Here is a 27,150-nt window from a genome sequence, read left to right on the forward strand (position 1 = left end):
CTTGCTTTGCACAGAATTTCACAGAGGATCTGCATGGATTTTTAGACAAGATGAGAGCATTCTTTGGTTTGAAGTTCTAAATTCTGTACAAAATCAGCAAGACAAAATAAAGCAAATCCAATGGGGATATTTATATCTCTTAGTAGCAGTATTTCCACATAAAAACAGAGAAAACATCCATCATATCTTAGAGGAGCTGATCTTTGGGTGGGGGGAGTGGGGAAAATGGCACAATCTAAAATATATAAATCCCTCTGGCTAAAATTAAATTTCTTATCCAGTGAGTGTCACAGATGGCTGTAGTAGTTTAATACTGTGACATTCCAAGCAATTTTATTGCTGTGAAAAACATGCCGAGAAAAATAGATTGTGTCTGAACCATTATTAAAATGAACTTAGTTGAATCTCTTCAGTAATAGAAGAATCCCTGGTGGGCAGAGGTTTTATCTTTGTCAGCAATCTAAAGTGACTGTGATAAAAAAAAAAATCACTCATACGCCCATCTCCCTGGAAGGGGGGATGTTCATGGAATATACTGTTTGGTTTTCTCCCAACAAATGTAGGTTGCTTAGAAAGTGGACAAATAATTTACAATCAAGAAAGTACCAGTAACACACCTTACCGCTGAACGCATCCTTACACTAAAATACAGCCTGAGGAAAAGACGTCAAGAAAGTGCATAAAAATGTATCACAAACTGCATAACATGCCTAGAGTTATCATCTAATGAACAAATATGATCTGAGGTCAGTGGAATAGACAGGAAGATTAGAATCTGAACGTACCCTGCACTACACACATTCAGCTAGTCAAGCCCCAAGTCAAAGGGACAATATCAATTTCAGTATGGCATTAACATTTCTAGTTTGTAAAAACAAGCTTTTATAACACTGAAGAGCAATAGAAAGAGTCAATTAATGTCCAATGTCAATCAAGCAGATGGTGATAGGGTTAAACATTTCCACAACTTAACAACTCTAATGAAAATAGTAGTTTTTTAACCCAAACACTGCTGTATTGGGCACCTAAAAGTGAAACAGACAATAACGGAAAGTGACTGCGACTTCACGGATGTTCACTGTCCAAGCTGAGAGAAATGCAAAATGTAAACAAAGAGCAGAAATAGTGACAAGTACACTGGATTTTCACTAAAATACTGTTAGTAACTTAAGAAAGAAATCTGTTTCTTTACAAGACATGATTTTTAAGTTGAGTGTCCCTTTAAAGTATCTGGAAAAAGATACTCAGTCCTTCTGAGACAGCATTAGGAAGGTACTCTTCAGTATAGCGATGTGCTGCAACTTCTCTGCTGATACTGCAACTCCTCCATGTAATAAAAACAGTTGTGAAATGAAAGAAGAGCCCAGAGGTTCACACTGTCGGGATTCCAGCTGGCCCCAAACTACCAAAATCACAACACAGTCACTTTCTAACCTAAATATGTGACATTCCACCCCCCCACACACACACCCCTCCGCACACCCATACCCAGGTTCAACCCAGAGGTGTTCCCCAACTAACAAGAGAGTTCCATTGTTTGGAGTCATTGTCTGAAAAAAACAAGTCTGACATTTATAAGTGCCTGAGGAATCGAGGAAAAAGTTTCCCTGTCTCCCTCTACTTGGCTGAGTCCCACTGACCCAACAAGTCACCTACGACGGAAGCCCTTGTACAGGGAGGATGTTTAGCTTTAATTAACTTTAGCAGGCTGAGTTTTTGCAGTGTCCGGTGTTATCATTAGATTACGGAATTAAGTTGTTAAAAATCATTCCAGTTCCACCCCCTGCCTCCACCAGGAAAGGTCTCATTTGTTACTTACCCGAGGCAGCTCATCTTTCCCTCTCGCTGCTGTATTTCATCATATCTGAGCAGAACTAAAATTGTGCACTTTACTATGTACACCAACCATATGGACAAGGGGACTGAGTGCAGTGAGGAATTGGCACAGCACATGCATTATCCCTGCTAGCCACAACGAAACGGATGAAAATGTCAGCAAATTAAAATCTGCAGGAGCTTAATTCTGGATAAATGGGCTGAAATCCATTTGAAAAAAAAAATCAACCCTAGCATGGAGGGAGGGGGAGTGTTTCTCCAGAAGGGGGATTTGATTGTGTGCTAAATCTATGGGTTCTTGAGGTATGCCAAACAAACACCTTGCAGGAAATATGTTAAATCACTAAGGGGGGAGACAGGGAGGCATATGGAGGAATCATCAAAGGAGGAGACCCAACAGCAGCAGCAGCATCCCAAAATTAAATCCAGCTAGTGCAAAGAAAAGAGCCAATCAGGCTACAGCTAGGGTTAGCAGCTAAACTGGGGATTTATAAGCTGCATTACTCTGCACACAATACATGCCAGCACGGAAAAATCTGCATCACATTCAGAGGTGTGCTTTAACCAGAGAAAGAATGCACTTGTGGTGCTGGGATCTGGGGGAGGAGACAGGGCACATTAAACTGTGGGCTGAGAGATGACAACTAAATGCACATCCTGCCGGGGGGGCACAGAAGGCCCTATCAGCAGAAAAAATGCTAGAGTTTCACTGCCCAAGGGGCAGACCACAGAGGGGCTTGCTGGGGGACCCAATTATAACACTCCTAATCTCACCATTTCTCTATGAAAAAAATTACTAAACTTGTGCTGAAATCTACAATTAAAATAATTCACCAGAGAATTAACATGCAGAAGGACTGTATGTATTTTATTGTGAAACCATTGGATTCCAGTGATAAAACCAAGAATACTCTCATGCAACCCGTCTCCATTCTGCTTCTTTATCTTCTATTCCTGGATGCACAGTGAGTCACTGGATACCCCAAGACTTCAGATGCAAAGTACCGCACTGGTTTAGAAATGGGCCAGAAGTCAGTGTCCATCTGTACTTCCTATATCTAGGAACTTATGTGGCCCATATCACTACAATATCTGTGTCTAGGAGTCACTTGGGCAGGCAGAGGACTTGCGGAGGACTTTACTGGCTTTTGATGTCATATGGTGCTAATGATTTCCTGTCTCACACACTTTTATAAGCAAGAATTCAGCAGTCACATTGAGTGGCTGAATATACAGCCACCGAAAGAAATCAAAGGCACGGGCTCCTTTTCTTATGTAGAAATTCAGCATTTGTAAACCCATGGCATGCTGACCAGGAATGACTGAGTCATTACAGAAAATGTAAAGGAAATTAAACAGAGATGCTGGGGGAAGGTTTCAATGTTGGTGAAAAGTACCAGAAGACTGATTTCAGAGTAGCAGCCGTGTTAGTCTGTATCCGCAAAAAGAACAGGAATACTTGTGGCACCTTAGAGACTCCTGTTCTTTTTCCAGAAGACTGAGTTTCTCGGTTTATCGCCAGCACAGGTACAGAACAGCAACAAGCCTCCCCTAATCCCCTACCTATTGGGGGGAGGGATAACTCAGTGGTTTGAGTATTGGCCTGCTAAACCCAGGGTTGTGAGTTCAATCCTTGAGGGGGCCACTTAGGGATCTAGGGCAAAAATCAGTACTTGGTCCTGCTAGTGAAGGCAGGGGGCTGGACTCAATGATCTTTCCAGTTCTATGAGATAGGTATATCTCCATATTTATTCTGCTCCACCCTGACCTGACAGACCACCTCCCAAAAGGAATTCAGGCTCCAGGACCCATTTAGTGCATGGTATTTCTTCTGAGATTGCCAGCAAGGAAGCCTATTTGTGGTGACAGGCTTTTTATTATGTGGACACCTTTCTACTGGATAGAAACAATCAACTCATTTCAGCCACTAAATGACCATTGGTTGGTAAGGGAGACAAGGTAGGGGAAGTAATATCTTTTATTGAACCAACTTCTGTTGGTGTGCAAGACAAGCTTTCGAGCCACGCCGAGTCTCCTTCAGAACGGTACTCCCAGCCTCACAGCAACATGCAAGATGGAACAGATTATTTAGCACAAGTAGTTAGCACATATTGTAAGGGACCATTAGTTGGGAACAAATTTCAGCAACCTGAGCTGAATTCAAATGGACAGCTAACAGGCAAAAGGTTCCATCTCACTTCATCTATTCTGAGTCATCCAGTTCCCTTCCAAAGGGCATTTGTTGAGTTTGCTCAATTTAGCTCAGCTTATGAGGGTCACATTCAATTCATCGGCTGCAAACACCACAGAGTGAGTCTCTGAATGAGCTCTGCACAGGTGAGCTGCCGTCATTGTGGAAACCCTTGGCTTCATCTGAACCTCATAAAAAAATTGTTGTCACACTGCTCTCAGTACTGCACCAAACTCCTTACATAGCTTATACTCAGGCAAAACCATCATTCACTTAAGTGGGCGTGTGACAGGGTGCCCATACCCTGACCCTTGACTGGCAGGGAAGGGATTAACCTGTCTGCTTAGGAAGGGCCTCAGCTGCTAACAATAATTGCAGAGACAGTTAAGGAGAGGTCACATGACTGAACAGGGTCAGCTGATAATTGGGCAAGCTCTGAGCTCAGCAGGAGAGATCTGTAGGGAGTAGGAGGGTTCTTTTATAATAGACCCAGAGTGCTGGGACACCCTTTGCAGTGGGCTAGGGAGACCAACAGCCAGAAAGGGAGACCAGGGACTAGGGAAGCCTGGGGGAAAGTCTCTCCTGAGAGACTCAGGGTCTGGAGTGAGAGTAGCAGAACTCTCTATTCAGAGGGAATTGGGGAGCTGAGATGTGAAGGCAGTGATCCAATGGACTTGTGAAGCTCTGATATGGACTTGTGGAGTTCTGATATGGGGAATCTGTGGGCTACAAGGATGTGGGGAACTTTGAGCTGAGGATGAAGAGTTGAAAAGACTTGGTAGTGATGGACTTCTTGTTTATATGGGGACAGGAGTGTGGAATGACTTTACAACTCAGCAGGAGTCTTAATCACTAAGAAGCACTGGAACTGGCTTGGGGGGGTGGGAGACTGAAGTGTTTGGAGCTGGGAGATCAGGTTATGGTGTCACAGGGAGTCTTGCTTTTGTAAGGACTGAGCAAGAGTGGTGTGAATGCCTCAGAATATGGTTCCCTTAGAACCCTGGTGCCTCAGGTGAATGCTGAGGACAGTGTCTTCAAAGGGTCATTGCCCATCAACCTTCAAACACGACAGTATGTTTAATTACAAAAGGCATAGCTGGAGAAAAACTGATGATGCTTTAAAAAAAAAAAAACCCTCAGTCTTCCTCCATGTATGTGAGCATGCCAGCGGGAGGATTTTGTTTTTGAAGAGGTAAAGAACTTTGGGAAGGCTTGCTTTTTCTTAAAAAAGATTAGTTGGGAAATTTCTAGTTAAACTTAAAAAATGGAAACAGGTAAATACATAGTTAAGGTCACTCAAACATCTGTAACTCTGCCCTTGCATCCCTGCCCACAGAACTGAAAACAAGGAGTTAAATCTGCTCTCAGAACAACGTACATCTTCAGCACACCAGTGACTGCAAACACTGAGAAATGATCTGACTGGGTGACCGCATTCTGGGTGATAGACTGTACACTGCTGTATCATTCACACCTAAGTGTGTCTCTAGATCACTACAGCCAATGACTTCTGTCTTCTCTAAAACCAGGCATTTGCATCTTAAGTCACTTGATTTGGGACAATGCCTTTTAATGTATGAAGGATCCCAAAGAGTAAATGTGTTGGCAAACTGGGAGACAATATAGACACTCGGGGCTGGAATTCAAAGCCTGGGTAGATGTTTTTGAAACTCTCTATCTACATCTTAGATGCCTAAATAGTTCTGAAAATCTGGTCTATAGTGCCCAACCCTGCAAGGTGCTGAAAGCACTCAAGTCCTACTAAAGCCAAAGGGAGCGGAGGGTGCTCAGCACATGGCAATAACAGGCCCAAAGCTACTACACGCCCCACGAGGACATATTGTTTCAGTCCATGTAGCACTGAGTCAGTCGCTCAGGAAACTGGAGCATTCTTCAAGGTTTTTCACCGAGTGCTCTGCACAGACAGCTGTGAGCTCGATTGGATTAGAAGAGTTCCCTAGATTTGCCCAGTGCTAACCATCCTCCTTGGGGACCCAGCTGGCTCTCCAGCCAAGAGGTGATCTAGCCAGCTGCAGGTTGCAGGGAAGTGTTAGGTCTAAATGCTCAATCAAATGTTAAACCAAGGCCACACTTACCACAGAGCTCCTTGACCACAAAAAAATCCCAACCATTTAATTATACTTAGTCTTCTTTGTCTCCAGGTCTGGAGGCTTTGAATTTAAAGGGAAATTATTTGCTTGCTTTGTAAAGCAGCTCCTCCTATTCCCAGATCTCATTTCTGTCTCTGCATTGTCTCCAACCCCTTTACTCCAGGGTCCCAATCCACAGGTGACCAAGAGAGTTGCAGTTCAGAGACATGAGAACTGCTGTTCCTGATGCTTTGGTGAATGGTTTGTTGGTGCATCTGCCTAGCTTCTCGGGGGGTTGGCACCAGCAAGGTGGAAAAACTAAATCTCACCTCCTCCCCCTGGACTCTGATTCTCCGGAAAGAGGCACTGAGCAGCCTCTGCTCCATTGGGGTGGAGGGTGCACAGCACCTTACAGGACCAGCACAACACAGAAGGGTGGGCAGAATTCCAGACAGCATCAACACAAAGGGAGATGGAACGAGAGGGAGGAGCAAGTCAAAGTACACTGGGGGATGAAAGCAAGAGGAATCCTCAGACAGGGGTGAGAGCCAAGCAAATGTACGTTACCCACCAGCCCTCAGCACAAATCATTACAGCCCCCTCCCACCCCAGACAGTCACTCCAGGACCTTCATGCTCCTCAGCCTTCAGGCTGCATGTGCCCTCATGACATGTCCTCAGGCTGATTTCAGAGGGGGAAGGAGAGAGGCCGGGTATTTGTATTGGTTTTTTTAAACAGCTAGGAAACTAAATTAAAGGGGGAGACAGCTCCTTTCACCATTTCCTTCTGCTTGGCTTGAAATCCTTGGAGACTTCACAAGTCTGCTGTGCTGAGTAGATTTCCATACGCTAGTCTAGCGAGGCTGAGAGGGGATTCCATATGCTAGTCTAAGGAGCCTGCTGCCCCCATACAATAGCTCAGAGTTAAAGAACATATGATTCAGTCAGTAGCATCCAGAAACTCTTCTCCAGTTTGCACTGATTGCCATTCAGTTGAATGTGCAGAATACAGTTCAGACTCATGTGAATTACAGCCTGTGTGCACTCGGCCCAGGTATGCTGTAGGTCCACACACATTTCTAATATACTAACAGCAATACCTTTCCTCAGAAAACCTCCAGATGCTTAACAAATTCCTTTCAAAGCCTCCCAGCCCTTCTGAGATGTAGGTACACCTTTACCTCGATATAACGCTGTTCTCGGCAGCCAAAAATCTTACTGCGTTATAGGTGAAACTGCGTTATATCGAACTTGCTTTGATCCACCGGAGTGCACAGCCCCGCCCTCCCAGAGCACTGCTTTACCATGTTATATCCGAATTTGTGTTCTATCGGGTCGCGTTCTATCAAGGTAGAGGTGTATTATATTATTCCAAATCTACAGAAGAATAAATTGAAGCACAAAGAGGTTAAGTGACATGCCCAGGAGCAGAGTGTGAAAAAGAACTCAGAAGTAATGACTCCCCGACACCTGCTCTATCCATTAGACCTCATTCCTCCTCTGCTGCAAAGGAAATGTACCCTGACCTGTGCTAGCTGTCTCTTATGCTCTACAGCAAATTCAGAGTCTCAGCCCTTATCTTCAAGGCACTCAATGGTCTGAGTCAAGAATACCTACAAGATCATCTAAAGTTCCAGGACAAGGACCCTGGCTGACAGCTCTGCTCCTCTGGCCCAATGGAACCTAGGGATGTAAAATGTTAACCGGTTAACCGGTAAGCATTAGTCTTACTGGTTAACCCACCTTAACTGTTAACCCCTGGCCTGGCCGGCCGACCCCAGCAGCCCCGCACTGGCTGGCTGGCCCGCTGACCCGAGCTGGCCACCCGCCCACCAATCCCAGCAGCCCTGGGCCGGCTGGCCAGCCAGCTGACCGACCCCAGCCCCAGCCACGCTGCCCAGCTGGTCAACCAGCCCCTGACCCCGGCCTCACACCGGTCAGAGCAGCCCCAGCCCCAGCCCCCCTCCCTTTAATCAGTGAACTGTTTAAACAATATAATTTTAATTGTTTAAAGGGTTAACTTTTAAAACGATATTTTACATCCCTAATGGAACCATCAACTGCAAGGGTAAAGCTCACTTTTGCCGTAGACTGAACTTTTCAGAGACTGGACCAAGACTTTGAAATGAACTCCCCCAGGAACTAAAAACTAACTCAAACTTCACTACCTTCAATTCCAAGTGCCTTTGCTAATAGAAACATAATACAGCACACAGCCAAAATCAAAAAAGCCATACGCATTTTTCCCCTTAAGAAGAGGAAAGAGAAAGGAAGGGAGCACATGTGACAGATGCTAGTCATGTCACTTAATGCATTTATTATTGGTGTGCAGATACCATGGTGATGGACCTGGTACAACATTTATCTGCACAGAAAAGAACAGAATACATCAAAAGCTCAGACCCGCCCAAGTTACAAAAATTAGATCTGGATCCAGATTTCAAACCTCCATCTCCAAAGTCTGGGGGTGGCTGGATCCACGAACTTGACTTAAACCCATCCCTAATGAAAAGGTAGAAGGATACCTGATGGAATAGATCCATCTCAAGCCATGTAGGAATAACCAAAAACTATATACAATATCCAGTAAGTCTGCAGCAAATCAGGGCATCTCATCATCTTTCATTCTGGATAGTTCACGGAAAAGCTCTGCTCCATCAGCAGCAACAGTCAAAAAAGCAAACAAAATGTTAGGCTAGAAATGGCGACTAATGCTGAAAATCTTCTAATACCTTTATCTGACTGAATGGTCCCTACCTGGAATCCTGTATTTAGTTCATGTCACCCTGCCTCAAAAAAGAAAACACAGAACTAGAGGGGGCTCAAAGATGCTCGATGAGAAGTTGGAGAATGGTCTGAGATGGTGTAAAGTTTTAAGAGAGGAGACAAATAAGACGGAACACACTTGAGGCATACTAACTAACTGTTCTAGAGAAGATAAAGAGGTTGCTTCTATTTACCCTTTTCTCATAAGGTGACATTTAATGAAACCAAACGGCAACAAATTTAAAACTGAGCAAAGGAAATGCTTTTTACAGAACATGTAATTGACCTGTGGGACTCACTGCCACACGATATCAGTGAAGCCAAGTACATAATAGAATTAGACATTTATATTTATATTCCCCATTTATTAGGGAAATAAACTCTCATGCTTGAGAGCATCAGCCAACGACAAAGTTTTGGGGGTTAGGAGGGAATGTACCCAGGGAAGGTTAGTCCATAATTGCCCACTAAGGGCTCCTTGGCCCCTTTCTCTGAACTAGCTCATACTGATCTCTGTCTATCTGGCCTAGATGGATCACAGGTCTGATCTGGAATGGCAACTCCTATGTCACTATCACTACACTTACATACATCTGTACAGCTGGAGAAAGCACAAGAGATCATGCTAAGAGAATTCTGGGGCTCAGTTCTCCCCTGCGTCTGAGCTGGGCTAGGGGAAGGGGCATCAAGGAACTTGAACCAGTTCCTTAATTCTGCACTGACCAGGCTAAGAGCGCCCCCTCCCCCGAGTGTAAGGGGGCTGGTGCAGGTGTCTGCCAACAGGGGATTCCTCCCTATCAGGGGAATTGAGAGCAACGTTCTGGCCCTTTCATACCACCCTAGTGATGCAAAAAAAATGTAAAATCCAATCCCTGGTGTTAAACACATACAGCAACCTGAAAAACTGAAAAAAGTCCCGCATAGGCAGCTTATATTGTAAGTAAGGCAAGACATACAGCCTAGCTTGTGCTTCCAACAACACAGCTGGCAAACAGGAACCTGGGTTTCTACAGCAACATTTTCTCTCAAATTCATTTCATTAGATTAGATGGTAAATCTTTTCCCTGAGCTAAGTAAACCGAGATTAGCTGCCCAGTACACTGAACCCTCCTACTCCAGCCCTAACCTTTCACACCAGGGCACAGGGAGCGATTAAGGGTTTTTTTAATCCGTTATCTTCCAAATCACAGGAAACAAAATGTGAAGCTGCCTGGATGGCTTTGCCCTTTTGGGGAATCAGAGGCTGGGGAGTGACAGCTCTGATTATACTTCAGAAATTCATGCATTAGCATCAGGAGAGTAATAGATGATAGCTACTTTGACTTCAGACTCTGACACAACATGCTGTGCATTAGGGAATAATATGAACAGTGAGGAAATAAGCAACAGGCAATGCTCCATGGGCTTAGAGGTCCAGATGGAATAAGCATCTGAAAGTTCAGGTGCTCATTTGAATCCCCTGTATGGAAAAATCCTATAGAATTTCATAGGGTTGAAGACAATATAGTTCCATAGTAATGGAATAGGGGCTACAGAAATGATGTGAATACCAAAGAGAATTTTTAGAGAATAAGGTCCTTTCTATAAGATTTTTTGTTTTGAAGTTCAGGATGGATTTGAGTTTTGAGTGAAGGTCCAGCTGAGGTTTTATTCTACCCATGCTGGTTCACCTATCTCTGCCCCAGCGGTCTGTACATTCAGTCCCATACAATTTCAGTTGTTTATATTTTGTACCTATGCTTCCATAAAAATCTAATCATAACATTCATAATTTTGATAGTGATTTTTACATAAGAACAGGCATATTGGATCAGACGAATGGTCCATCTAGCCCAGTATCCTGTATTCCAACAGTGACCAATGCCAGGTGCCCCAGAGGGGATGAACAGAACAGGTAATCATCAAGTGATCCATCCCCTGTTGCCCATTCCCAGCTTCTGGCAAACAGAGGCTAGGGACACCATCCCTGCCCACCCTGGCTAATAGCCATTGATGGACCTATCCTCCATGAACTTATCTAGTTTTTTTTAACCCTGTTATAGCCTTGGCCTTCACAACATCCTCTGTCAAGGAGTTCCACAGGTTGTCTGTGCGTTGTGTGAAGAAATATTTCCTTTTGTTTGTTTTAAACTTGCTGCCTATTAATTTCATTTGAAGACCCCTAGTTCTTGTGTTATGAGGAGTAAATAACACATCCTTATTTACTTTCTCCACACCAGTCATGATTTTACAGACCTCAATTATATCCTCCCTTAGCCGTCTCTTTTCCAAGCTGAAAAGTCCCAGTCTTATTAATCTCGCCTCATACGGAAGCCGTTCCATACCCCTAATCATTTTTGCTCCCCCTTTTTGAACCTTTTTCAATTCCATCCCTAGGTCTCAAGCCCCTCACAAAGAGGTAAGAATCATGGTCTCCATTTCCCAAATAAGTTAGCTGAGAGATAGAGGTGAAACGAGTCCGACCTGCCCAAAGTCACACAGCATCAGAGCTAAGAATAGGAGCCAGTGCTCATGACTCCCAGCTCCATGTCTAACTCACTGGAGTCTGTTTACTCCCTTCACTGAGGAGCATTAGACGAACCTAGAAAGAAATGAACATAGCTGGAAGTTTCCCCACCATCTGCCTCCAGAAAGAAGATAATTTTCTGCCTGTAAATTCCTTAAGTGTGCCAGCTCAGCCTTTGTATGTACATCTTCCTGTGTCAGAGAGTGGGCTGAGCGATAACAATATTGAGATCTTCTATAGCGTCTTCCAGCCAAGGATCTCAGTTTTACATCAAGTAATGAACGAACCATGAGATGGGTTAGTGTGTTTCACAGCTTGGGAAACTGAGACACAGAGGTGAAACAACCTGTCCCAAGGTCACACGAAGGTTAATAGCACAGCCAAGAGCAGACCCCTAATCTCCTGCAACCCTAGACTGTGCACTGGCCCCCAGACCACCCAGGGTCACAGTGGCTAAGCACCCAGAGAGATTCCACTAGGAACAAGATTTAATTGGAAAGGCAGAGTTAATTTAGCTAAAGGTGACAAAATCCATTATGATTATCTGGAATAATTACATGGGAAATATGTTTGGTTGGTCTTCACCCAGCAAGGGAGGCACTGCCTGAGACCTGCCATCAGCTACATCTGGCCCACCCCTTCTCAGCACAGATGCCCATTCTCGCCAAGGTCTGCTTGCCTGAGATGTGCAGTTGTTGAAGTAAGGAGAGCGCAGCCCCCTGGCACCTCCCAGCAGCATTCCCACTCTGATTGCCACTAGGTCAGAGAGAATCAGAAGTTCCACACACACCGGGAGCTGCAGATGGGTTGAAAGGTGGCAAGCATGGATGGGTACCAGGGGCTGAGCCTATCTCTCAGTCATGTTTCAAAAGTGGCCATCGCCTGATTAATGATTCACTTTTTCCTTCTCCTAAAGGAAGCTAAATGCACATAGTAAGGTGACAATATTTTCATTTGAAACATGGTGTGATGCTGCATGAAGAAGGCAGGCAAGATGGGCTGCGAGCTCCCATCACTCTCTTTGAGTTGTAGTTCCCTTTGAAAAGGTTTCTGAGACCCTGTGCATGGAGGACAGTTGTTATGGTAACCGTAATATCTTACAATTCCACTGATTAAACAGGAATTGGAAAGCCGGGCCCAGAGTGGAGCCAGATGGAGGCCTGATTCTCTAATGAACATCGTCTCCGACGGACCATAATCCCCATCATGTGTCCAGCATGCAGACAGCATCCCACTGCAAAATAGACCTGGTACTGCCTGGCCATAAAAAGAATGTGCAGCGCCTGCTATACAGACTGTGGGCCCAATCCTGATCTCACTTACAGCAGGGTATTTCCACTGAAATCAATATGTAACTGAGCTCAAAGTCAAGGCTTCTGTGCATGGGGCATGCACGCCCACGCCATCATCAGCATTAAACAATCATAGTCTACTAAGGGCCATTGTACTAGCCAGAGTGACCACGGTTGATGGGGTTGCACCAGGCATTACATAGTGAAGTTCCCAGATCTGGCTCAATCCTGCAAATCCACAATTCTCTTGGATAGCCCCTGGGCGGAGCCAGGTAAGGTCAGGGCGTGCACCCCTTTGCATGTCGATGGAGAGTTTGAGAGCACGGTGTGCTGTGGTGATTTTGTGCATCCTATCAACCTGGTCAAAGAGCATGAAACACCTGTTTTGAATATAATGAGTGACTGCAGAAAAGCCAGATCTCGGCGACATTATGCCCATACGCCGTGCCTAATGCTTATTTACGACTCAGGCCCTTTTACACTGCTCTGGCAGTGACTGGAAATGTCATTTATGACTACTTTAAAGGCACGTTACACTGTCAGACTGATGTAAAGTGGCTTTTTTGTAAATGAGAATCAGGTCCTCACTCTTTACACTTAAAGAGACAGGCACAAGGGCTCTTTCTGCATAGGAAAATCTAACCTCTACGTTCCAAGTGCTGTCCGCAGACACACTGATCTCTCCGCAGCTTAGCCACTCTAACTGATGTGTTTCTGGCTCCTTTTGGAGTGATGGTCCAGGCCACTCTCTCTGCCACTTGGTGAGAAAAGGAGCTTCAAGGGCAGTAATTTTCCTGTACAGCCTTTATGCAGGGATTCAAGCTGTGCTGTAAGTGCCAAGCCCAGAAAAACCAATTGCTGTGATCTAGTGTATCTACCGGCAGGTGGGGAGAGATTCAGGTGCAGCGCATATACATGGATGTGCAGCCCCCCTGAGGTGCAATACACACACCCCTCCTTTGCACACACACAAATCTACACCTTCCCCTTGGTATTCACGCACACACACACTACCTCCACATTCCCAAGACACCTCAAGCTCTAACACACACACACACACGCAAGGAAGCAGAAAGCAGAGCAAACAGCATTGCCAAGGATTGTCTCCTCCAGAGGCTCAGAGATGGAGCAATATTTAAAGCCCAGCAAACTTTTTTTTCTTGACTGGAGATAGTGACACAGCCTGTAAATGGCTCAGCGCCAAGTGATCTCCCAGCCTTTCACTGCGCCCTCATTAGGTGTTTCTGCTATGCTGGGTGTCAAAGCTGAGAGGAAATGTCCCACGGGAAACAGGAAATAATGAATTTGTCACTAATTCAACACTGTGTGATATTAAAAGAAAATTACCAAGCACAGAGCCTGCTTGTATCCTTCTGATTTCCCATCTCCCTCTCCACTTCCCCCACCACCAGGAGTTCACACTCAGGGTCAGGGGAAGGGAAGCTGTATTGTCTGGAAACTGGAGCTGGGGATTTGAGCTGCTTTTTTCCTTCTCATAATAACAATATTTTCCCATCAAGTTTTGAAAGACAAATTATCCTGACAAGACCTTGCAGAGCCTCTGGCCCCCTGGTTTTCTCATGACAGGCAGCAAGTGTTGGGATGCACACGGCAGGTCAGTGCTGTAATTGCAGGCTTCACTCAGCTCCACAGAAAGCTGACACCAGGGCTGTCGCCTGGACCAAGGCTTGCAGTGTTTACTGGGAAATGGAAAGCCAGCCACTTTCAGAAGTCTAAAGTCAGGCTAAAGATCCCCGACTTTGGGAATTTTACCACTGTCTTCAAAGGGAGCAGGATCAGTCCCTGTTTGTTCATGGGAGACAATGGGTTTGTGCCGCAGATTAATTAAAATAGTGCTGTTTGTTCTGGGGATCAGGACAAACTGGAAGGAATTCAGAGAAGAGCACCACAGTGATAAAGGGCTGGAGGGGCTGAGTTATGAGGAGAAATGAACAGCGCTAACCATGCAAGGCCGGGTTCTCAACTGCCATTCAGACGGGGCAGCATTTTACACCTGCTTTGCACAGGTGTAAATAACAACAAAAAGTGGAAGGCAGGGGAGAATGAAGCCAGTAAGTCTTGGCCAAAGGGTGGCATGAGAAAAGTCTACAGTCCTCGTTCTCCTCTCATTTACCTTAGTGTAATTCGGGAGCCGCCCACTGACATCAGTGGAGTTACATCTATATACAACTCGTGTAAGTGAAAGCAGAATCAGGCCCCACAAGAGTTTTAAGGGTGTAAATACCAAGAAGGGGCTGGGATTTTGTAGGGTGATCCAGGGAGTCAGGACTCCTGCTGATGGGGTAAAATTAAGCAAAGGAACATGCAGAAAATCATCCTGTCAGTGAGATTTATTAGGCCACAAAACAGTCTCCCAAGGGATGTGGAAGCATTTGGGGCACCTAGGCAACTGGACAAAGCACAGAAGTAGACTGTAGAGAGCAATCCTGACTGGGACGTGACCCATCTTCCACTTCTAATGTTCTATTATTCTAGAATTACATAGTCACTTAGCAGTTGCTCTACAACCAAGGCTACTGAGGGAGTTTTCTCCTCTTCCCTTAAAAAATTGCCATACATTTAGTGCTTTGGAAAGCCGCTCACTTGAATTGACACAACTACTAATTGGTGTTTCCCAGACCCATGGCATCCATGAGTGTTTGCAAGTGTGACACCCATAGAAATGGCAACATGCCATCCCGGGGCACAGGAGGCAGCTGAGCTCAGACACAGCACTCTGCAATGGCAGCAGACAAGGTAGACGGTAAAAATCTGCCAGCCAATCTGGCAGAGATGAAGCCTTGCCAGCTCCTGCTCATTCTGATTCACCCTCCGGCCCCCAGCCTCCCCACACAGAAGTCTGCCTCTGCTGCTCGTCAATCCATCACCCCCCTGACTGAACCCGAATTTAGCTCCAGTTTTCTAATTGTGGATTTTGGGTTATTTTCCATCACCTTCCTTGGTTAATTTCCAGACATTCTATAGCTAATTTCATTTCTATTTCAAATGATGTCCAAAAAAGGGATCCAATTAAAATGCTGTTAGTAGATGGAATGACTCACCGAGAAAGGCAACAAACCAGAACATTTTTGTGAACTTGACAATGGGAGATTTCATCCCTCAACCGACGTTAGCCAGAGTGAACGTCACCTCTGCAAGCAGAGTTATGCATGACACATGCCCACATGCTAGGGCACACATCTCTAACCAGTGGACTCCTCTACCCAGTGAATGCACCTGCCATGCAAACGTGTCCTGCACAATACTGTAGCTGGGACTCAAACCAAGAGCCTGTGATCTGTAAGCAGTGATTGTTGCAAGTGGGTTAAATGAGAGTGTCCTGATGGCTAATCTGTGACTTTATGAACTTCACACTGGAAAGAATTCAGGCCCTTCTGCTCTAATTTACAAGCCCCCACTTGAGCTCCAGGACACTGTCAGTTAGCTATAGTTATAGCTCCATGGGACTCCAGCAAAGGGTGACATAGTCATACATGCTGGAGTAGGTCTAATGTTCCACCCAGTAGTGGGGACACAAACGCTAGTCAGAAGGTGCTAGATTTTCTACTGAACTCATCACCGAGCAGCTCCGATGGAGAACAATGTGTAAATGTCAGCTTTCGACAATCTATCCTTGTGCTATGTTGAGTGAGTCTCAGCTGCGAGTTAGTGTCTCCTGGCAAAGCTAATCTGATCTCAGTCAGGAGCCTGCTCCCCTTGGTAGGAGTCAAAACAATATAGTCTCCACTGAAAGTCACTGTGCAAGTCTTACACTTCCCAAATCAAGAAAGTGAAAGATTCTTGGTGCTGCTGGTTGCAATGAAGGATTGGAACTGTCTCTATAATTAGAGCCCAATGCCCTTCATCCATATTCCCCTCCACCACCTAGACACCCCATGTATTAATTAACTGCATGACAACATGATAGTTACTGATCACTTTGTACCTGATATTGTCAATGAGAAGTTGATGGGATTCTTTGGTGAGAATCATGGAAAGGGTGTAAGCCAAGTATTCCACCTTCCTCTCTGCCGCATACTGTTTCAAGATGGTGAAAACTTTCTCTTTTACCTCTGGCTGATCTCCGAGAATTTCGTCAGCCTGTGTGGGAGTGGGAGAAAGATACACATTAATAGAGGAAGAAATTGACATGAAACTCAATGGAAATAAATCCATCAGAAACACATACATAATTGTAATACCTGGACCAACACAAAAGAGAGGAAACAATTTACTTAAAAAACAATCAAACCCACCTGTTATCATCAAATGATTATGTTAGATGCTAGTGACACAAACTCAGGGCTCCCTAGGACAGGGGTCGGCAACGTTCGGCACGTGGCTCGCCAGGGTAAGCACCGTGGCGGGCCAGGCCAGTTTTATTTACCTGCTGACGCGGCAGGTTCGGCCGATCGTGGCCCCCACTGGCCGCGGTTCGCCGTCCCAGGCCAATGAGGGCGGCGAGAAGCGGCGCGGACGAGGGATGTGCTGGCTGCGGCTTCTCGCTGCCCCCATTGGCTCGGAACGGCAAACCGCAGCCAGTGGGGTCTGCGATCGGCCAAACCTGCTGCGTCAGCAGGTAAATAAAACTGGTCCGGCCCGCCAGGGTGCTTACCCTGGCAAGCCGCGTGCCGAACATTGCCAACCCCTGCCCTAGGACTTCACAACTGTCCTTTATCACATGTGATGGCCAGTGAGAACTTTACAGCAACAGCAGGATTAGAAATTCTCCTACTTCAAAAGCACAGAACCCCACACATGAGCTCAAAGACAACCTTCAATTGCAGTGTAGGGCATGACACAGTTGAGCAGTTCTGATTCTATCTTAACCCTTTAATTACTGCTTGATTACACAGAGTGATATTTTCTTGCTATTAATTTCTTAAAATGCTGCAGAAAAATAGGAAATTAACCTTAGAGAAACTCTTGCCTTGGTGCAGAAAGTGGGAAGGGCCATGTTAGCTCATAGTTCCCAACCACTGGGATGTATGCCACCGCTGGTACCTCAGACTTTTGTGACTGAGATTCCGAGCTCCCTTTCTCTGCCTTAATGAAGAGCCTTGATGCTAGTCTTCAGTGCATCTTGGCTAGCCTTCAATCACTCAGTCACACCTACTCTGACCCATAGCGGACCCTGGCAAGGGGGTCATGACCCTGAGAAATCCCATCTCTGACATATAAATAAATGGGAGGCATCAATAGGTACTGGCAGGTACAGCTAGGCTCAAGGTTACAGTTACCCTAAAAGACTGGAACCTGCTGTGTAAACTGGCTTTGGAGCCATCTGCTCACCCTGGAATTTATGACTTCAGAGAGTCTGCATTCTAGGCAAATGTTCTCCAGAAACAATAAATGCCAAGCAAGCAGAAAACTGGCTGAGATCCCCCCCTTGCCCCAGTTCCTCTTTTGTTTGCTTTTCATTGCTTAAAGGTTTTGTGGGCAGTGACTCCCAAATGCTGCAGGCATCTGACTTACTGGGGCAGGGCACTGCTAGGAAAGCTCTTAATCAGCTCCTGCCACCCCGTTACACTTACAAATACAGGTTGGAAATAGTAGCCAGAGAACTCATTCACTCTTTGCTCCTGAGTAACAAAGGGACCCGCACCTTTCCTTAGGTTGAGTTCTCTCCACTCCACAAAAATATCTAAAATGAGCAGAAAATAAAACCCATCGAAGAAGTGCCATGTACTGGGTGACAGAGACCTTTACATAAGAAAAGGAAAAGGAGCTGTTGCCTCCTGGTCCTTGTTCCACTTTGAAGGTCTCCAAAGTCACTTCTCACAGGTGTTCCTAACCTACATCACAAACCACAAGGTACTTGCCAATTTGAAAAAGCCATTACGTGACAACTATTGAAATTCCCAGTAAGCAGCAGACATTTCAAGGTTATTAAATCTGGAGCAGTAAAGACAGCAGCTAGACAGCATACAGACTCACATGCTCCTTACTCTCAAGTGCCAGTGCAGTGTTTACAATGAACCTGGTATTTTCAGTGGGCCAGATCCTGAGGTCCTCCTGTTAAAGTTTTTTCTGAGTCAGGACTTCAGGATTTAGCCCAAAAGAAATGATAAAACCTGGTCATATAATGAAAATTCTGGGCCAGAATCCTGGGTGCTCTCTGGCTGCTGCAGCCATAAATCCAGCCATCTAGCGAGTTAAAAATTCCCCTGCCTAGAAGAATCCTTGGGGTGGAGCACAGCTACCAAAGCATCTCCTACACCACACCCTCCAGCTACTTTCCCCTCTCCTGTCCTCCCAACGCAGGGAGGTGACTCGGGAAAAGAGACTGTCAGGGCATCTCTAGGTCCCTGCAATTCTCAGCTCTAGAGTGGCCCCTAAAGTAAAGTAAAGTAGCACAGCTGGCTTGGCAGCCGTAAGAGGGAACGCTCTGTGTTTATGCACAGAGCAAACACAGGATGGGCAGTGGCAGGACAAGCTGCCCTTCCTTTGCCTTACTGAGGCACATAAATATGACCTGAAGGGGCTACGACTAGGGATAAGAGATGTTTAGTCTCCGTGGTCCGTTCAGTCCTTGACTGCCCACAAGGGGGCCTAATGGTGCAAACAGTATCATCTACCACTGGGAAGGGGACTGGGACCAGTCATCTCATTCATTATTCAGCAGCCACCAATCACTTGGGCTCAGTTTACATTGTAAATTCTTCAGGCCAGGGACTGTCTTTTTCATTGTTATGATTGTCTGTATGGTGCCTGGCACACCCCTGGGTGCTCAGTGAATAACAACAGGAGAGGGTGACCTGGAACTGAAAGCCTAAGTATTATTATTATGTCCTGACAAAGTCCCACCCCACCTCACCATTCAGACAAACAACAACAAGCGAGGAGGCCAGAACCCCATCTCTGGGTCCATTCTTCCCCTCAACTTCTGTAGCTCCCTTTGGAGTGGGCCAGACTGGAACATTAAGTCCAATAACGCACAAGGAACAGATCCTGGATCAGTGATTCAGACACTGAGTATGTTTGGATGCAGATTTCGAGCCCCTAGGTCAGGGATAGGCCAGTGAGGGTTTGGATTCATGCCCACAGCATAGCCAGCCATGACAATAATATCAATATTGGCATGTGAGTCACCCAACCCCCTCCATGAGTGCTGATAGCCCACGGAATCAAATAAGATAATGATCTAGTGCTCAGTGTAGGAAAAGCCTTCTGCATCTCAGGTTCACACAGCAGAGAACCCAGTGCTACCACAAGCACCCTTAAACCTTTTAGCACATGACCAGAGCCTGGACCCCAGTGATGTTGTGAGGTGAGCTACTAGTGCATTCTGGGTAATAACATGCAGATGAGCTTCCCAAGCATTCCCTCTGGCTTTTTGGCTTTTTCTATCCAGTTCTACCACCAGCAGCTCTAACTGAAGCAGCGTTTACCGATAAAGGATGGAGGGAAGCACTCTATTGGGTTTTATTATTTTCTGCAGCTTGTTGAAAATTAGGCTACTTAAAACATCAGAGCCATTACAGTCTCATTCCTGAAACCAGCAACCCACAAAGCTCTACACACTCATTTCCTCTCAAACCCTCTGGGGAACAAGAGGCTGGATGAGCTGGTACAGAAACAAAGTGTGTGAAGGGGTTACTGCTTGCAAGCAGTGCAGATTGATTTAAGTTACATAGAGATGCAGCAACCACACCTACATGGCTAAATCCAGCTCCACTTCCATGAATGGTCCCATTGACCTTACAGCACACGTTGCATGAGGAAGAACCTTTCCAAAATCATTAATGTGCTTGCTTCCTAAATTTTAATGACAATCATCCAAGAAACATTTACTGTGATTTAATCCAGTTGCATTAGACAGTGTAAAATAGACCAACACCTTCATCCATTTGTTAATCCTCAATAATCAGGAGGTATCTGTCTAACATGCAGTGGGACTGCCTTTGGAATCATAAATTAAATGCATATTTGTGAGCCCTTAATTTAAAGCTTGACTGAAGAGTGAGATTCAGCTGATATTGACACATCTCTTTACTAATGTCTTGGTGTTTATCAGCTTGGGATCAACAAACACAACCCGGTTATTTCATAACAGTATTTTAAAAGGTTACTTTGAAATGGAAAGTAGGAAGATTAAAGAAACAACCGTGATCAAATTTATAATTAGCAAGAGGTGATGAGTTTGGCAAATTACCCACCGGGTAACCATCAGGAACACAATGAAGCTGTAATTACTTTGATTTTTTTCCTTTGCTGCAAAATAAGAGCTAATTTTTTTAAAGGCTGATATGATAAAACTCTAAATGAATATTTAGATTCTGAAGAGAAGGATATCTGGCCTTACAGATTATCGCTTGACAATAATTATGTTTTCATGGCGAAAAATTAATAATGCTTGGCTCTTCTCTTCAGCCTTCCATCCAAAGATCTCAAAGCCCTTTGCAAACATTAATTCATTCTCACAATCCTCATCTGTAAAATGATGGTGAAACTGAGGCACAGAAAGGGGAAGTGATTTGCCTATGGTCACCATCCGGTTGGTCAATGGCAGAGCTGCAAATAGAATCCAGGAGTCCTGATTCCACTCTCACTAACCCAAGTTTTATCCAAATGTAACTCTATTAGGGTCACACTAATTTACACAGTTATAAATGAGAACAAAATCTGGCCCCAAGTCTCCTGACTCCCAAGTCTATGTTTTAACCACAAAACCATCTTGACAAATCAGGCTCCTCCCACAAGACCATCCCCCTTCTCCTTTTGAAGACATTTTTGGTAACTGAAAGAGAATGTCCCCAAAACTTGCCTCTGTGAACCCTTCCACTGCACAGATAGACTCCATGCATGGGAACATTCTCATTTCCATCTGGATCTGAGAGGCACATCCCTGATTTTCAGACATTCAGAGAACCCACATCTCAAACTGAAGTCAATGGGAGATGGAAGCGCTAAGCCCAAAGTCAGCCCCCAACACTCTGCTTGGCACTGAAAATACTCTACACACCAGAAAAACGGTAGCAGGCAATGAGAGCCTAAGGCATAGCGGGGCTGCCAGGACTCTGCCTTCAGCAAAAAGTGGCAAGAGAAATACAGCTCCACAGGTTCCCTGTGACTTACATGGTGTCTTGGCCATTTCCTGTTATTTCCCTTCCACCATGTAAGTCCTCCTTGTTTATGCATGAATATATAGGGTCCTGCCTCGACCAGGAAATAGCCGCACCCCACAGCCCCTGACCCAAATCACATCTGGCCCCCAATATTTGAGCACACCTGGGGTGACTGACAGATTTATCTGGAAATCACATAAAACTCAATGACTTGAGTGGCGCTACCCTGATTTACACCGGCTGAGGATATGGCCTTTTGGTCTTTGTATTTTGTGAACAAACCCAATGCTCAAGGTAAAACTCCAGGGGATTTGAATTCCTGAGCCCAGAAGTGTCCCAGTTTCACTCAACTCAAACATCAGTGACCCCAATACATGAGAAAAGGGAAAACAAGGATCTATATTATCCAAATCTGCTAAGATGTCACTGGACAGATTCTGTTAGTAGAGCTCAATCATGAATAATACTTTGTGTGTTGACTCTGTGTGCACCTCTTCCTTGAGTGAAGAGCTCCACTAAATGCTCTAATAACAATCATCTATGAACACGTGGATCTGGCCATTTTTACCACAGCCTCCTCCCCTTCCCTGGCTTTAGCCAGACTCACAGTGCCCTGCCAGACAGCCATCTGGCCCTGCCCCCTGGGCTCTACCTTCTTGTTGAATTCCTGAGCCTTCTGTTTTCTCTCCTGGTGGATGGCGTCGGCGTTTTGGACGAATCCCCGTACACTGCTGCTGGTCCATCTCTGTACCCGCCCAAGCCGCAGCAGCCCCAGTCTCAGAGCCTTCCCTTGGCAGGAGCTGATCATGGCAGCTGCTGCTTCGTAAAGCTTCACTGGGATCCCATTGACTTCCAGCATGTAGTCTCCCGGTTTCATTCCACACTCAGAAGCAGGTGAATCTGGGGCTACGCTCTCCACTTGCAGGGAGTTGCCACTGTTACACATCAGGCTGAAACCAAACTTTCCATCCGGGCCAGGATTGATATCCATCTGCTGGATGCGTGAGACCACTCCAATGCTGGGAGGCACATTCTCACACTGCCTCGCCAGGTTGATGAGAGTCTCGCAGTTCATGGCGGAAACATGCTGGCCTTCTATCTCCAAGATCTGGTCTCCTGGCTGAAGACCAGCTACATAAGCGCTGCTGCCTTCTTCTACTGCAAGGATGTAGCAAGGACCATTTCCACTTATTTTAAACCCAAACTCTTCAGGCCACCCCTGATTGGTAGCCGGCATGGTTGTAACTGGAGAGGGAGGGAAGAAAAAAAGTTGTCAAATTGTTTCCCATACAGTAAGAACATTAAGTCCCCCTAATGTTATTTATATAGGATGCCCTCTGGTGGGAATTCTAGTCTGCTCTGTGTTCTCATCCCTTTGGAAAGAAAATGCCCATGATAGGGTGGGGAGAAGATCCTTTTTATCCCTCCCTACAAACTGCTCTTTACCCTTCTAGTCTAGTCCGTTTGTTTCCTTTGGAAGCAAACTAACTGTCTTTTACCCGAGTAGTGAAACCATCATTTCATATTCCTGGTAATTTCACCCTAAAAACCAGGTCACACAAATGACTCCAAATGGGTTACTATAACAAATAGTTCTCATTACACAATGACTGCAAACATATCTGTATTAGAATTTGCCAGATCCTCTAGATCCTGCTGGGATGAGCACTCACAGGCTTCACCTGGGGAAGGTGACATTGCACTCGCACCAGTTTGGCCAAGACCAGGTAAGCTGCAACACCCTTTATGTGGTACTGACCTACTTTCAGCATAATGAAGGGTAAAGCCAGAATTTAAGAAGAGGATGTATGAAAGGCCTGATTCATGAGTAAGAACAAAGGATCTGATTCTGTGTCCACTGAAATCAATGGTGTGATGCTGGCAGGCCAGGTGCCAGCTCTTGCCCAGGCTGCAGGCATCAGCTAAGAACTGACAAACTCAGAACTGGAGACCAGACCAGTTCACTTATGTGTTGCTCAACATAGGAATTAGTCTTATAAGAATGTCGTTCGTGTTTAGAGTCTATAGAATGTTTGTATAATGCTGCATGCATTAATCTTATTTGTAATGTTTGTATTCCATGCTACAAGGAAATATGTAAGTTTTGCTTTACAACTTTGAAAATATTTGCTCTAAACTTGTGAACTCAGATGGGAAGGGTGTTTTCCCCCAGCCCGTCCAGAAGAACTATCGAAATCAGATGGGCCATCAAGGAACATTGCAATACAAATAATTGGTGAATGGCCCTATCGCACCTTGGGAATGCTACATGCAAGGAAGCTCATCCTATGGACTTGGAAGCTGAGTGAAGGAAATAAATCAAAGACACAGACAAGTCTTCCATCTCTTTGCTGTTTGAACTCTCACAGGCCAGAGACACCAAACTGAAGTTAGAGATCTCCCAGGGCTATGCCTGGGTCCGCCCTGGAAGAATCTTGAATTCACAGTTGATTACTACAACTGTCACTCTCAGGATTTAGATTCCAACTCATTTGTGTGTCTATGTTTGTTTCCATTAACCTGTAAATAACTCTCTTCTTTCTTTTTCCTAGTTAATAAAACTTTAGATAGTTTATTACAGAATTGGTTACAGGTGGTGTCTTTGGTGTAAGATCTAGGGTACCGGTTGATCTGGGGTATGTGACTGGTTTCTTGGGACTGGAAGCAAATCTGAACATTTTGTGATTTTTGGTGTAAGTGACCATTTATCACTACATCCAGCTTGCCAGGGTGGCAAGACAGACTGGAGAGTCTAAGGGGACTGTCTGTGACTCCATGATGAGATTGTTATAGTGACCCAAGAGTTGAAATGTGTTGTTACCGGCTTGGTGAAATCTAATTCTAGAACATACCACCAGTTTGGGGTGTCTGCCCTCTTTTTGACAGTCTGCCCTGCACCAGGCACTCAAGGTCATGAGTCACTACAGAGAGCCTGACGAATGGCAAAACTCCCATTGACCTAACGGGTAGATCAAACCACAAAAGACGTGTCAGGCTCACCAGCCAGTAGTGTTTGTGGAAGAAGCACACATTTAAGAGAAAACTGGAACATGTGATCATTGAGGCTTCTTTAAACACTCCAGAGCAACATCCTTGAACCTCCTTTTCAGCTGCACTGGTTTCACTAAATAATTTGTAGGCATGCCCATTAACTGTCCTTTGATACTAGCTAAATAATTTGCATACAGACTCACTTGCTCTCCTTTGATCCAGCCTCTCTATGAAGATGCTGTTTACTCTCAGATTTATTTATTACACATTATTTAACATGCATTCAGCATGTCTGAAAAGCTAATAGAGACAGGGCCCTTGCAATCAAAATATTCCAAAGGAAATAAAAAGCATTTTGCCTGAAATGACTGGATACATTACTTTATGGAGGCTTAGAGAGATAAGGTGGGTGACATAATATATTTTATTGGACCAATTTCTGTTGGTGAAAGAGACAACAAAAGTTGGTCCAATAAAAGATATGACTTCACCCACTTTGTCTCTCCAATATCCTGGGACCGTTACAGCTACAACTGCACTACATACAATTTATGGAGGCTTGTTAGTAATAATAACCATTAATCAATTATCATCATGAATGCATTTTTATTTTTGCACTGTTCAACTCCAAAAGCCTCTAACTCCACTCAAAATTACAAAAAAGCAAAGTAACAAAACCCAGGTGTTTTTAAACCGGTACCATGGACCAGTTCCAAACAAGCTCCAATAACAACCGCTAATACAAACTAAAAAGAAAATCAGTCTCCAGCACCTCTCAAACTTCATACCTAGTGATAGGAGAGTATTCCAAATACCTGACTCCCATCTTGAGATTGATTACACCAAAGCACTATCAGCAGAGAACCACAGAGAATTCCTGTGCCCATTTGTGTACTCAGTGCCTAATTCCTACTGGAAGTTAAGGGAACTGGGTGCCTCATTCTCTTTGTATCTTTGAAAACCTTCCCCTTCTTATTTTTCCCTATTATCTGTGCCAGCCCTTTCACTAAGAATAGCGGGGGCAGGGTTGATGTGTAAATAGAATCTTGATTTATCACCCAAAGTGGCTGTCTTCTGCCTTTGCATTTCTGGTCAGAGTCCTACTCCAGTCCACGCTCATCCTCAGTACAGAAGCATATGTATGAAAGAAGCCATGACATCATCATTTCAGCTGTTCTTTCACCCAGTGACTATCGGACCAGCTTGACTCTTCTAACTCCAATTTTAGTGACAAAATTATGTTTTCTCTTCTCACTTAAGTCCTGAGGAGCCCTCCTTACAGTTTTATCATTTGGAATTCAGCAAGAGATTAAAAGATTTGTAATATCCTATTAAAATCCAAGTAGGTGAAAGACAAATATCTCTAACCTCCTCCTCTTGGCAGGGGTGACATGGAGCAGCTTGTTCACAGGGGAAAAGGATAGTGGGGGGAGAGAGAGAGATCCATTACTATAGAAACCTATATTAATAATCACCGTCTGGATCTGCTACTGCAAATAGCTACTTGAAGCTGTGCTGTAAAGGGAATTGGGAGGATTGTCTTACAAAGGAATATTAAAAGAACTAAACAAGAAGCAATAACTAAAGGAGAGATATAACAATTGTCTGTGAGCATCGGACAGGTGAAAATGTCCAGGAGAGAGAGTAAGTGTTCAGGGTGGAACAAGCCTGTGATTAATGGAGTGAAATTAAGCAAAGGAAAATTTAGGCTGAATATCAGGAGAGCTATTAGGTTGTGGAGTGAGCTCCCCAAGGGAAGTTTGGAGACCCCAGACAAGGGCGATATAAGCAGGGAGACAGACAGACAGACGGTTGTCCTTCAGGCTGAACATCTGAAATGAGACTAGGCAAAACACTGGTGATTATGTACTAGGGAACAATGCTGCTTTGGCTAAAGGGAGATGGACCAGCTGACCACCTACCGTAGGTCTTTTCCAGCTCTAACTGCTATGAATCTGTGATATGAGAAAAGACTTACAGAAATCTGTGGCCCTCGGAGGCAAGCCAGCCAGGCTCTCACAAAGGACATGTTTGTCCCCCTGAGGTTTCAGGACTGTCTTCATTCTCATTCGTTTCCTTCAGGAGCACGTATCACTGATCCACACAAATTCTTTTTACTCCTTCAGACAGCCAAGTCTGATAAGCTGCTATATCCACAATCCAGCATTCAAGGTGCACTTCACTGCGGAAGAATAGCCTATACGCTATTTTTTTCCCTTAAGGCCCACAATAGCGATTGAACTGGCTAAAAACTTATGTAAGGCACCTTAATGGTGAAAGTGTTGAGATCAGCAATATAAAGAGAGATTCATTCTAGCAGGGTTTCATTTTTCCCCACTCACTACCACAACAAACTGCCACTAAAATGACCTTCCAGTCTCCTTAGAACAGAATAAGTTCCCCTCAAGATG

General features: G+C 44.9%; 1 protein-coding gene across 3 annotated transcripts in view; it reads right to left on the minus strand.

Moving 5' to 3' along the window:
• The window catches only part of GRID2IP (Grid2 interacting protein), a 102,287-nt gene that overhangs the window by 59,356 nt on the left and 15,781 nt on the right, over nt 1–27,150 (minus strand). For 2 of the 3 annotated variants that reach the window (XM_034784234.1, XM_034784233.1), the window contains exons 2-3: nt 22,401–22,993; nt 16,627–16,781 (exon numbers count right to left, since the gene is read on the minus strand). In XM_034784234.1, coding sequence (XP_034640125.1) covers nt 16,627–16,781; nt 22,401–22,993 — 748 coding nt within the window. Of the gene's footprint in view, nt 1–1,819; nt 2,238–16,626; nt 16,782–22,400; nt 22,994–27,150 lie in introns of those variants that run through there. The other variant, XM_034784235.1, reaches the window with a different exon arrangement.

Source organism: Trachemys scripta, chromosome 10 (assembly GCF_013100865.1).
Source record: "Trachemys scripta elegans isolate TJP31775 chromosome 10, CAS_Tse_1.0, whole genome shotgun sequence".
Classification (NCBI taxonomy): domain Eukaryota; kingdom Metazoa; phylum Chordata; order Testudines; family Emydidae; genus Trachemys; species Trachemys scripta.